This window comes from Phascolarctos cinereus, unplaced genomic scaffold (genome assembly GCF_003287225.1).
Source record: "Phascolarctos cinereus isolate Bilbo 61053 unplaced genomic scaffold, phaCin_HiC Scaffold_3;HRSCAF=262, whole genome shotgun sequence".
NCBI lineage: Eukaryota > Metazoa > Chordata > Mammalia > Diprotodontia > Phascolarctidae > Phascolarctos > Phascolarctos cinereus.
The window spans coordinates 108,140,830-108,154,978 of NW_027555736.1; the positions used below are offsets into that span (position 1 = coordinate 108,140,830).

The 14,149-nt window shown below is 38.5% G+C and overlaps 1 protein-coding gene across 6 annotated transcripts in view; it reads right to left on the bottom strand.

Annotated features, from left to right (window-relative positions):
* The window catches only part of GBF1 (golgi brefeldin A resistant guanine nucleotide exchange factor 1), a 130,393-nt gene that overhangs the window by 99,916 nt on the left and 16,328 nt on the right, over window positions 1-14,149 (bottom strand). For all 6 annotated transcript variants that reach the window (XM_020967326.2, XM_020967307.2, XM_078151089.1 and 3 more), the window contains exons 2-3: window positions 7,656-7,761; window positions 3,835-3,901 (exon numbers count right to left, since the gene is read on the bottom strand). In XM_020967326.2, the coding sequence (XP_020822985.1) occupies window positions 3,835-3,901; window positions 7,656-7,751 (163 nt within the window). In that variant the 5' untranslated portion in view covers window positions 7,752-7,761. The remainder of the gene's footprint in view (window positions 1-3,834; window positions 3,902-7,655; window positions 7,762-14,149) is intronic.

The window sequence follows — 14,149 nt, forward strand, 5'->3', positions numbered from 1 at the left end:
ATCTAGGCCAGGAGTACTCAGATAGGGTTCCCAGATCATATATGGCTTCTTTCATGTTAAACCTTCAGTAGTCAAAGCCTTCTAACTTCTGCATTACAATATTCTAATTTATTAGACTCCGCAGGTTATACAATAACCAAACAGTTCTTTTCATTAATAGTGACTGCTAAAGTCACTTTAACAATACTTTAACAATCGGTTCTTCCCTTTCCATAAGACTGGGGAAGCAAAAGATGCCAATGTACCCCAAACTCTCTCCCATTCAACTACTCTGAACATTTATAAGGGAAAAAAAAAGCAGTAACTTGCTTTGGTTTATTGATAATATAGGATGAATTAATTGATTCTTATGATAAATGTCTTACTCTCTTGCTCAACTTTGCTCAACTTCAGAAAGCAAGAGAACAAGCGTTTATAGCCCAGAACCAGATCCAGACATTCAGGGATTTTGTATTGAAGGCTGAAGTACAGGTTATCTTAGTGTGCTAAACTTTGGAATGAAAGTACTAGAATTGCCCTTATTGCCTCAAACTAAGCAGAACACTTTTCCTGGATGTGTAAAAAGTCTTGAGTCCCTTTAATTGCCTTTCTCCAAGTTCAGAGCTCTCTCCCAGACCCTTTTATTAGCAAGCTTCCAGGGAGGCAACCCTCCTGACACTGCCAGTCAGAAAAAATCGGTTTGTTTCAGCGGAAGAAACAAAAAATTTGTCATGGCTTGAAGAATCCAAGACCACAGGGGCAGCTGACCCATAAACCTGCTTCTGTGAGCCAGCAGTGTGTGGGGTCACCAACAGAACCAATTCTACTTTCTAAAAGACCACGTAAATGAACTATTTTGGCTGCAATCTATCATTCATTCAAGCAGGTAACATATTCTAGAAGCCCCAAACAACAAGGAAGCCTTGGCATAAATCAGAGTCAACAACTGTCACATCTGCTAGCCACTGGAAGATGCTGCTACCTCCTTCCCCACTGTAATAGCCTGGCAACTCCAGCAGTATTCTTATCACCATCTGACAGAGCTGGCTCCCCAAAACATTTTGGTTTTCATTAGTTTCTAGTAGCAGGTAAATAGCTCTCTAATTCAAGGATGAAAAAGAAATTAGGCAGCAGACTTACAAGCTCTACATCAGACATATTAAACCACCGAGTTATACCATGTAGTGTGTGATGGTCCATGACCTGAAGCTCAAGTAAGAAAGAGAAGAAATATGAACAAGATCTGGAACATATGTTGGTAATCAGACTACAAGTAGGTAGACCAAAGTAGGGAGTATTGCTACAGGTGGACAAGATTCTCAAAATACCAAAAAGATAAACAGTGTTGGTTCCCTAGCTTGATCATTCTGCTGCTAGAGTACTCCATCCAAATATGTACAAGCTTGGCCCCATTCATGTAGACGTAGTCTTTGTTCATGGCACATTCATGTTCATTCTAAGAATGAAATTTGTTCTTTTTTCCTAGGATTATGCCCATAATTCAACTCCAACTTTCTAAAACAGCTGGATTACATACGTATGGTATTATCTATTAGACAGAAGTACAATATAGTTTATGCATTGACATTGCAAATTAATTATTGTCAGGACTGTCTTTACTTGATCCTTTTTGGCTAAAATTTTCCAATAACTATAGGTCCAAAGGAACTTCTTCTGGAAAAAATGCTAAGACAGAGCTGCCTTCAGATAGCTTCTGTCCGTCTACAACCCCTTATCAGCTGGTAACAAAATACAGATCAGAACCCTTCTCCTTTAGACTACAGGCAGGAGTGGGTATGTCAGGTGAATGTACTTGGGCTAAATGGACAAAAATAATATATTCTAGTGAAAAGCGAATTTCAAAAGGGGTCAGAAGACTTGAGTTTTAGTCCTGCTTCTGTCATTCACTGGCTATGTAATGTTGGGAAAGTCACTGAAACTTAGCTTTAGCTTCTTCATCTGTGAAATAGGGATAATATTTGCCCTAATGACAGAATTCAAGAGTTGGAAGGGATCTCAGATCTGACCAAGAATACCTTTTTTCCCCAAACAAACCATTTTAACAACTAAAAAGTATAACGTACGTAAGTGTAGGTATATAAATAAGACTGTAATAAATTTATATAAACATGTTCCACAGAACCATCCAACCCTAAAGTTGGAAAGGACCTCAGAAGCTGTTTTGTACAACTCTCCTGCATGAAGCCCTTCTATATGATCCACAACACTTGTTCATCTAGCCTTCAGTTGAACACCTACTGGGACAGGAATGGATAACTTCAAAAGGCAGCCCATCCAATTGTTAATCAGCCCCAATTGCTAAAAATGTCTCTTTTTAATTTAAAAGTCTAATTTCTCTTTTGTGTGACAAACCTTCAAATATTTGAAGACAGTATTGCAAATCCCTCTCCAAATCTCTCTTTTCCAGGCTAAACAATTCTAGTTCCTTCTATCAGTCTTCATAAGGTTCCCCATGGTCTTCAGGTCATTAATCATACTGAACAATCTCTTCTGGATGCTTTCCAGCTAATCAATATTCTTCCTAAAATAAAGTATCTGAACTGCACATGGTAATCCAGACATGACCTGATCAGGGCAGAGTATGTCAGAATTACTACTTTCTTCAACCTGGATACTATGCCTTTCTTACTGCAGCCTAAAAGAGCTTTAGCTTTTATTGGCTACCATGAATGACTCAGGATCATAGATCTAGAGTTAAAAGGGACCTTAGGGGTCATTTAGTCCAACCTCCTCATTACAGATGAGGAAACTGAAGCCCAAAGATGCTAAATGATTTGCTAAGGTGATATGGGTAGTGAATGGAGCCAGAATCAACTTTGGGTCCTGTGACTTTATGCTCAGAGCTCTTTCTCTTGTAGAGTTCCTTCCCTTAGAATCTCCTCAAGATCATATTCATGACTCATATTGAGTTTGCAAAACATTTAAAACCCAGATCTTTTTCACATCCTATACTTGGATTAAAATAATTAACTTCACAAGCATAGAAATTTAATTTATCTTTGTTAAATTTCATCTTATTCAATCAGGCCCACGATTCTAGCCCACCCCAATGTTTTTGAATCCTGACTCCATAATCCAACATGTTAGTTAGTCCTCTCACTTTTTCATTATCTGAAAATTAAATAAGCCTTCATCCAAATTACTGGTAAAAACACTGAGCAGCATAGTCATAGACAAATGAAACTGCATTACAAATAGTTAAGACTTTACCTTCAATAAGACTTGACAGTAGTTTGTCTAGGGCAGGGGTTCTGAACCTTTTTGTGTGTGTCTCTTTCTGTGCCCCTTTGGCAGGCTGGTGAAGCCCATGGACCCTTTCTCAGAATCATGTCTTCAAATTTATAAAATAAAACATAGGATTTCAAAGGAAACCAACTATTTTATCAAAATATATTTTTTAAAAAGTTCAAAGAACCCAAATTTTAAAAAATCCTGCTCTAGGAGGAAAAAAATGGCAGAGTTTCCAAAAAAAGATACATACTGCATAGGTGTCCATCCAAAGCCTATTTGTGTTTGTATCAAACAATAAGTACCCAACTTCTACTGGCAATTTCTGGTCTTTGGTGCATGCTAACATGTAGATGGGAGAAAGGGGTGTGTGTGTGTGTGTTTGCTGTTATTGTTGTTGTTGTTTTTTAAACAGTACAAGTAAACATATCAAAGCAGGGAAAAGAATGGAATGAATGAACAATCAATGTTCATTAGGAGTGTGGTACTATAGTCAATGCTTTAGGAGAGATATTACACATTAGGAAGTAAATCATATACACCAAAGTGTACATATGTATTTTCTGTCTCAGGTAAGTAGTTCTCTTTATATAATGGGAAGCTTACCTGTTATATTATTTAATACCTCCTTTAGTTGACTGAAACTATGTAGCAAGGGATCTCGTTCTTCATCCTGTAGATCACATGGAAACAGAAGTTATTATTGGGCCAAAAGGGAATTACGATGAAAAATTCATCAAGAAGGACAAGAACTAGATCTCTTTTTCTGATACCAACTAGAATTCCTAGTTGGAGGTTTGCTTCTTTTCATAAAAGGGAAGTTAGTCACCTTTTACAGCACCTCACTTGTCCTGAATAAAGAGATAGCCAACAGATGTGTGAGAGCAGGAAGGAAAAGGCTGCAAGATAGTTCTAAGAAACAGGACATTGGGTTAAGGCCAACTAAGGAATTTTACACTGCCTTCTCTATTAATAACTCTTCCATTTTTAGTAAATATTTTATGAAAAGATAAATGGTTCCTGAACCCCAAAACCCAATATAATTTCTCTCCTAGCTAAACTTCTAAAGAATTGTTAAAAGGAATTAAAGAGCTATTAATAATGGCTAAGTACTTTATTTTTAACTTCAAAACTAGGGTTATTCACAGTTCTTCAATTGCTCTTACCAGGCCTTCAGAGGGGGCTCTTACTGCTTCTGATATGGAGTTATATGGGGAAAACATATATTTTTCTTCAAAATCAAGACTGAGAAACTATGTAAGTCAACGGAAAGAGCAAAGAGAGAGTCAAGTTCTATGATTTCATTCATGTAAATAACTACCAGTAGGGAAACTGTCTTTGATGATGCAGATCAACATCTCCTCTGCAAGTCTTAGAGTTGCCTGAGGGGACTACAACACTTAATAACATTGTCAGACAGTTGGTCCATGTCAGCAGTAGGACATACACCCAGGTATTCCTGACTCCAAAGCTAACTCTCTATTTACTACATTGTGCTGCCTCTCATATAGTGAAAGTCAATATGGTATTTATTGGTTGAAGTTTTCTCCTCACAGACACTATGCTATCAGGTCTTAGAACATCCAGACATATGTTTTAACAAAAATAAAACAACAAAAATAATTGAGCAGTGCAATTATAGAACTCCTGGCTCAAATCTACATAAATGAGTAAAACATCCTGGGCTATATGCTGGATATTAAGCATGAGGAACTAAGTCTTTCAAGTCAAAAAGAAGCCATTTAAGGCCTTAAAAACTTAATTAGAATGCTGGCACAGTACTTCTTAACCAACAAATGAAGACACATCAGTATTTTCTTTTTTTTCTTTTTAAATTCTTTTTAATTTTTAGGCAATTGGGGTTAAGTGACTTGCCCAGGGTCACACAGCTAGTAAGTATGAAATGTTTGGTCTGAGACCACATCTGAACTCAGGTCCTCCTGAAACAAGGGCGGTGCTCTATCCACTGCGCCACCTAGCTGCCCCCAGTATTTTCTTAATAATTATGACTGTCATCCCTTACCTTTGAGTGTGCTTTATAGCTTACACAACAATTTCACTTATTATTATCTCATTTGAATCTCACAATAGCACTGTGAGATAGGTAGAGCAGGTATCCTCATTTCACACATGAGGAAACTGAGGCTCAAAGATTTTAAGTGACTTCTCTAGGGTGACAAATCTAGTAAGTGCAAGAGCCAAGATTGAAATACAAGTCTTCTCACTCCAAGTCCAGTACTCCTTTCACTATATAACACATTACGTCTTCTAAAACAAAATGTGACTATTACCAATCACCATGACTCAGATGCAAACCAAGGCTTCTGAGGTCATGATGCATAATACCAACCAAACTACTACAGGATCACCATGCATGACAATGGCTCTTTCTGCACCACAGAAATCTGGATTACAGCTCAAACTCTTTTCCTTTATAATCTATAGGGTTGCTATTGCCCATTATGTCTTATGCCTCTTGACCCTCTCCTCTTCAATATATGTGCCTATTCCCATCCTCCTAACCTGGAACCCAGTGCAGTACTTGACCAAGGTATAATAAATCTGTGGCTCTTAATCTGAGCTCTGCTCTTGGCAAAAGAGTCATTACCGTTACTGATTCCTATATATTTGTCCTATTCTATCTGCTTTCTTTTTTCTCTTTCATTACAGTGGGTCGAGTATATTCATTACAATAATTTCTGTGCATGCAAGCACCGTCCTTTTTTGCCACTATGGTCTCTGAGGGATGCTACAGCAAGTTTAGAAACCTCCAAATGTGCCATGGAATGAAAATAGTTTCTCTGAATAAATGAATGCCATAAGAAGGTCCACTTTCAACTCAAGCAAAAGCTTATTCATCAGTGACTGGAACTGGCCTATTTTCTTTGTAGGGTCGAATTACAGATGGTCAAGATTTTATCTTTAATGGGGCTTGACAGTGGGTTTCAATAGAGGAAAAAATCTGCAAACAAAAGGTTTCACAGCAAAGACACACACTACATAAATAAGCATTTATAAACTATTTTCTTTTCCAGACATATCACCAGGCACTTACTCAGAGTCAAGCTCATTTAGGTGAATTTGGCATCTAGATACAGTTAACAGGAATAACAAAATAAGTCAGGTCTTCCTTGACTTCTCATGAGTGCCACAAACAGCTCCCAAGTAACAGTCTGATCTGTGCCTAAATACAAAACTTTTTGAAGCATGTGAAAAAATATGCTTTGGGAAAGTAAGGTCTGTAAGAAGAAAAAACACCTTCCATAGCTTGGCAGGGTTCTGACTAATGTTGTGAAAAGCACAAGTAATATAGGTATGTTTTACTTTATGTAACACATGTATATTTGGAAAAGTTTGTGCAATTCAAATTTGCATTAGGTCAACCTATTTAAAGGAATCCTATGACAAATCCGTATCACAAAATGAAAAATTTTTCCATGATGTAAATATTCACCCCCTAGTTTATCCATTTTGTAATATTTTTACACTAACAGGTATTCTTAAAACAATGTATATACCACTCCTCAAAGAAAATTAATTGTTCAGTAAGCCTTGTCTCTTAAATAAAACTTTCCAAAATGATTCCAGTGTAAAGTAGAGAGTCAAAAGGAGTCTTTCCCAGGCTCTGGCCTACATAATCCAGAGCACTGGGATGACCTACTCAGAAAGCATTTGAAACTAACAGGTCAAATCTAAAGGTAGACTCTACTAAAGCTATCCACAAAATTCAAGGAAGAGTTCAGAATGCTTTCTTGGGCTTGCCACCTACAGATCTGTCAGAGACAATAAGGTTAGAGACCACAGAAAAGTAGAAAGAGTGTAGATTTAAAGTGAGAGAGTCTGAGTTGAAATCCTTATTCAGCACCACTTACTAGTACATATACCTGGTAGAAGTGTGATTATCTGAATGTTGAAAAACAACCAGAAAAAGCAATAGAATGAGGAAATCTTTTATACCATGAGTTAAAGAAGAACATGTGTTATTGGTTAACGTGAAACTGAAAGATTCCTGAGGCAATGCTAAAGGAAATCCCGAATTCTGGAAAGAGCATTTGGTTAGAAACCAAGAGGCCTAAATTCTAATGCTGGCTCTGCCACATACTAACCAACTTGGACAATACACTTAAACTCTCTAAGCCTGAATCTCTTCACCTGCAGAATGTTGAAATAATGCTTGCCTACTTCATGTGGCTGTTGAGAGGAACAAATGAGATAAGAATATGAAAGTACCTTGAAAAATGTACACTATACAAATATAATGGAGTATTATTTTCTCTATTATTGGAAATCCTACTAGAAGAAACTTGTAACCCTAATTCAATTCATCAAACATTTATTTAGTGACAGAAAATGCCTGATGAATCCCCTAAGGCAAATCAGCAGTTAAACCATCAGAGTCTAGAATTCTACCCATTCCCCTAACTTACCACAGGGGTGTGAGTGCTCCATCTGGCATTCCGTTTGATGGCCCCTACCACAATGTTAATCTCTCCTTGGATGATGTAAATACTCTTATCCACCATCCTGGCAAACCTACCAAAAAAGTGAAGAGGGAAATCTGATTAATGCATGGCCACCCATAGCCTGTCCGTTGAGCAACCTATCATGTGAGGAAAGTATCAATTGATGCCCATGGGGGGAAACAGGGATTAATATTATTAAAATTGGGATAAATATTCATTCCATTCACCAAATATTTATTTAACATCTTATTAAATGCCTTTTAAAATTGAAATCAATTGCTTCTAATGACCACAATCATTTTGTTTCCTTCCTGAAAATCCCAGAAGCTGAGATTAAGCCAATAGATTTTTCTGTTGTTTTTTGAAATTGGGTCTCAATATCTTGCCAGGCTAGAAGTGTAGCAGTGGCCCCTCACAGGCTGGATCACCCTCCTGATCAGCACAGGGAAAAGCATGGATGTGCTCCATTTTCTTACCTGGGCTAGTTTACCCCCTCTTTAGGCAGCTCCCAAAGGCTTTTCATATTGGTACTAGACTTAGAGCAGGCACCAGATCATCTTTAGCCCTATTGCAGCTCAGAACTCCCCAGCTCAAGTGATTCACCATAAGCCAACAGGTATTAACAGAAAATGTTTCCCATAGGGCATCTATATATCTAAAGCCAATTTCCAGTAGATATATTTGTTTCTGGAATTAAAGTAAGGAGTCTCAACAAACAACCTGGTGAAGCCTTTGTGTTTGTGGGTAGACAGGTAATGTTGGTTTGTTAAAAACAATGGTAATGCTGGTTAAAGACAATGTTCCAACCTTCTCACTATGCCTCTTTGTCCACTCCTCGAGTAATAATAGGTCAAATAAGTCCAGTGAGACTATTCGAAGAGTGAGTAGTCTACATGATAAAACTGCATTTATTATTTCCATTTTTTTAAAAGTATCTATACTGCCATGACATGTAGTAGAAAGAACACTTACCTTAGAGCCAAGAGACCTGAGTCCTAGTCCCAGCTCTGCTACTAACCACCTGGCCTTGAGGTAAGTAGCTTAACCTGCCTGGCCCTTTGTTTACTCGTCTGTCCAATGGAGAGGTTGAACTACAACACGATCTCTAAGATACCTCCTAGCTCTAATATACTGGTATTCTGTGATTACAGGTATTTAGTAACACAGCTGTCTTAAAATTCTAAAATCTACTATGCCTACAGCAAGGAGAAAGGAACTGAGGGCTGCCCTGAATGAACTGAAAGGAAGCCTCATTTGCAAGCTGTATTAGCAAGTACCTCCAGAGCTAAATCTGTACTTGGATAGAAAACTTTGGGATCACATGGTAACCAATTTTAAGACATTTAATTTTTTTTTAATGAGGCAATTGAGATTAAGTGACTTGCCTTGGGTCACACAGCTAGTAAGTGTCAATTGTCTGGTCTGAGACTGGATTTGAACTCGGGTCCCTGACTCCAGGGTTAGTGCTCCATCCACTAAGCCACCTAGCTGCCCCCATTTAAATTTCTATTAAAAAATAATAATAGCATTTAACACTTGTATACTTAAGGTTTGCAAAGCACTTCCTATATATCATTTGATCCTCACAACAACCTTGAGGGGTAAATGCTAAAACTACTATGATCCCCATCTTATAAAGGAGAAACTGAGGCTGAGAGAAGTGATGTCCCTAATTGGACACTAAGGAAACCCAGGTCTTCTTACAGCCTGATTTATATATGGTATTCTCAATGGTATGGAAGTATTCTACATGCCATCATGCTTGCACCCTTAGCTCAGGTACCAGTTCCTATTCAAAACCTTTCCTGATCCTCAATAATTGTGTTTTCTCTGTTCTTAAATTATATTGGACTGACTTACCTATTGATTCCCTCTCTCCCAGTAAAATAGAAATCCCTTGAGGGCAAAATGGTTTTTATTTTGATTTCCTCTTGGTATCCCCAGCACCTTGAACAATGACTTCCATGTAACAAGGATTTAACAAATTTTTTTTAATTGGACTAAAAATAAAATACACATTCCTTAGTCTGGCCATTTAAGACCTACCATAATCTGGTTCTAAACTACCTTTCCAGCCTTATTTAATATTACTCTCCACTTCATATAAACTATGGTAATCTTTCATAGGTTTTGTTAATAGTTTGCAATTCTTTTGAGAATTATTTGTTCATATCCTTTGACCACTCCACTGGGGCATGGTTTTTAGTGTTATATACTTATGCTAATTCTCTGTTAATCTTACATATAATGCTATTATCAAAAATATTTGGGAACAGGTACCAGCAGGCCTGCTAGCCCCCTGGGGGCTACCCCTTCTTTTTTTCTAATCTCCACCAAGCCCTCAGCTAGCACGGTCTTAGCAAAACCCATTCAAGGACCTGGGGAGGGAAATGAATGTGGAGGCCTGAGGAGCAGCTACCTACCTGAAGTGTGTCATTTGTGACAATGGGCCCCTCTGGCAACAGAAGGGCTAGTGGAAGAAGCCACACTCTCTGGGCCAGAAGCAGCGTACAGTCACCTTCTCAACTAGAATTGATGGAGTTGCCAAATGCCCATAAAGGTCAATGGCTGCTCCTACCTAGACGCTGACATCTCCACTGATGACCCTATGCCTCAGAGTACATAATACTAGACTATACCGCATTCCTCCTTAATGCTAGGAATCTGAAATGACTGCTGGAAGCCCAGAGATGAGTAAGGGGATCAGTATCCTTGGACTTCAACCTGTTGAATCCAAGAACAGAGACTTTGACCAGGGCCTTCCCTGATTAGCCTTCACCAGATCCCTGCAATCCTCACGTCTGTTTGAAAGTAGTTGGTGTTTAGAGTCTTATCTAACCTCCTCTCTGCTAGGTGAGGACAGATAAAACCCGTCTCCTGTATTACACACACACACACACACACACATATACACAACTCTCTCTCTCTCTCTCTCTCTCTCTCTCTCTCTCAATAAAGAACAGAGACACTTCCTGATCAGCCCTCACCAGATCCCCGAAATCTCTATGATGTCTGAAAGTAATGAGCATCTGGACTCTTGCTCAAACTCCTTTCCTCTACCAGGTGAGAACAGAGGGAACCCAGTATCTTGGATCCTTCCCCTCTTTTCAATGAAGGACAAAGACTCTAACTTGTCCCTAGCCTTGACTGCCACTGTCAAATGTCTGCTGTCCTCATACTGTCTCATTCCAAGGAGGAAAGGTGTGAACAGCTGCAAGGAGAATGATTCCTTCAATGCCTGCCCCTTTTAAGAAAGAAAATAGGATTTGGGTCTTCCCTTGGCAGCCACCACTATATCTTTGCCTTCTTCCCATTTCCATGCCTACTACACTCTCACTTCGGGACTAAGAGACTAACTTAATAGATTGCTCCTCCTGTTGACAGGAGCAGGTCCAGAGACTCCTGGATCTTCTTGAGAAGCCTTTGGAAGGGTGCCAAAAGAATTAACCTGATGATGAGAGGCAAGGTTCCCTCCAACACAGCCAAAGCCTATGTTTCCTTCTAGGGAGATGATGCTAGACTGCCCCTCCCCTCTCCATCCCCTACACATTGACCATGGCCTGGACCCCAGAACCCACGAAGAGGATATAGCTCTTGACTTTTAATGACAAGTATGAGAGGTTTGCCTCCTCTCCTTTGCTGTTCTCACAGCACAGACACCATGATGTTGAGCTTTGAGGGACGTTTCAAGGGAGGCTACTGCTGAACTCCTGGGCTCTGGGGATTAAGGACATCTTGGCCCTCTGAGGGGAAGACTAAAGAAAGACTAAAATCTCCAGTCCCTCCCTCTCCAAGCCTATTCCTACCACCTCTTTGGATAGATTGCTTCTCAGAAGCACAAATCAGGCTTTCTTACAGCGCCCACTGAACCCAGGTCAGGGCAAGTGGGCTCCAGTGAAAGACAGGAGGCCTCTGGATAGTCTACCATCAGGCTCCAACACCAGGCGAAGATGCCCGAGGCTCATGTGGGTAGCAGGATGCCCTTGGAAACACTCGTGTCAGGGGAATCCTTATAAGGAATGCCTCTTATGAAGAATGTATTAAAATGAACCATTTAAATAAAGAATTCTTCTCTTAAGAAAAGAGAGGAAGGAAGGAAGGAAGGACGGGAGGGAGGGGGGGAGGGAGGAAGGAAGGAATACTTGGAAATTCAACTCAACACCACTACCACCAATACCAGTAATACAGTCCTTCCTCATTTCTTTCTAAAGTAAGAGGGTTAGTTAGACCAGTCCTTTCCTGTTCTAAATCTATGATCCTATAAGTACTTATCTCCATTCAAGGTCTAGCTCAGGTACCACCTCCTTTGTAAAGCTTCTCCGACTTTCCCAAAATGAAAATGTTTTCCTGCATCAACTTTTACTAGATCACTTTGCTTTTATCACTCCTACCTTTTATTAAGTTTGTTTGTGTATTTGTTACATCTCTATTTCCACCTATAGAATATAAGCTCCATAAGGGCAGAGCATTTTTATGTCTTTTTATCTTCAGCTCCTTACATACAATAGGTATTTAATAAATCTTTGAAGTGAATTGAATATAACCAGCAACAGAGTGTGAGTGTGAGTGTGTGTGTATTACCCAAGGACCAGCCTAACTAATTTTGTAGAGGCTAAACACTCCATGATTGAACACTAGATAATAACTTTGGGGGAGTAAAATATGTGCTAATGGAAGGATTACACATATTTATGAAATTATGAATCTTTAAAATAATGGATCCCTCCCAAAGATGAATCAAATCAATTAATCAATAAGCATTTATTAAGTGCCTATTATTAAACAGGAACTAGAAATACAAAAACAAAAATAAAACGGTCTATGCCCTCAAGGAGCTTACATTCTATTGGGGCAGACAACTTGTACCTATAAAAGCATACATAAAATAAATACAAGTAATTTTGTTGGAGAGGGCAATGTTAGCTGGTGGGGCAGGGATGAGGAAGGTGGAGATCAGGAAAGGCTTCATGTAAAAGGTAGCTTGAGTTGAGTTTTGAGAAAAACAAAGACTTCTAAGAGGTGAAGGTGAGGAAGGAGTATGTGTCAGACACTGAGGACAGTCTGTGCAAAAGCACAGAGATGACAGACAGAGTATCTTATGTGAGAAACAGTAAGAAAGATTCCCTTGCTGGGCATACATACCCCAAGGAAGTCAAAGACAAAAAGAAGTGTTTATAGCAGAACTTTTTTGGTAGTAAAGCAGTGGAAACAAAGTGGATATGCATTAATTAAGAACAAATTGGCACAGGAATGTAATGGAATATTATTGCACCAAAAGTAATGATTGAATATGAAGAATAAGAATTGGATGATTAAGATCTATGGGCTGATGCAAAAATAAGTAGAACTTGGAAAACAATATACATGATGGCTACAACCATGTAAATGAAAGAACACAAAGAACAACAATTAAAGCCTCCATGAAGCTGAACACTATTTAATTATAATGGCCATGCGTGGTCCCCAAAGAAGAGGTGAGAAGATGCACCACTTCCCTTCAACGGAGGACTGCAGATACTCTCAGACTAAGTTGATGTGTTGGTTAGTTTTGCTAAATTGCTTCTTTTTTTTCTTCCTGTGCTATTAAAAGGGATTGCTCAATTGGTAGGATAGTTATTCAGAAATGAAAGTAATATAAAAACAAATCAATAAAAATTCAAACTTAAAGAAATAAAAATTATAATAGTTCTCTGAATCCCAGTGATTATTTTGTATAAGGACAGAAAGTATGTCCTGTTACCCAACAGAAAAGAAGAGGAAAAAAGAGACCAAATAGGAGCAAGAAAATTTATGCCTTTCTCCACCTCACCAAGCCATGCTTTGTATTTGAGATCTGTTTAAAAAGAAATTTTTCAGAGAAAATCTTCACTAACAAATCTTTATAGACCAATCATTCTCATACCTCTACTGCATTTTATGCATACTGTTCTTCTCACCTAAGAAGTAGGCACAAATCTTAGTTACAATAACTGAAAAATTGTCCCTCCACCTTCTCTTTGATCAGCTAATCTCTAGTCACCTATCTTTCCTCACTCACTTTATATAGCATTTCCATGTTCTACAGAGTATTTCTTCTATAGATGATTTTCTTCTTCCATAGGTTATTTCTTCAAGCACTTAGCACAGTCCTTGGCACACAGGAAATGCTTAACAAAATCTTGTTGACTGATTTCATGTCATCAATTTTCAATTATTTATTTGTGCCTGTATCTTCTTCCCCCATGGTTGTATATTGTTTTTTTGGTCATTTCTTGTAAAATGTTTATTTTGTATGTACTTCCCCACTAGAGTCTAATTATTTGAAAACAGTGTCATCACTTCCTTTTGTATCTCTCCCCAATTCTTTGTACAAAGCTGGTCTCAAAGATACAGCTCAAGCTGGAGTTTTGACTGATGAAATGGTGGTACAAAGCAAGATGGTTTTTTGTTCTGGAAAAGTGTACTCACTTTGAGAGTAC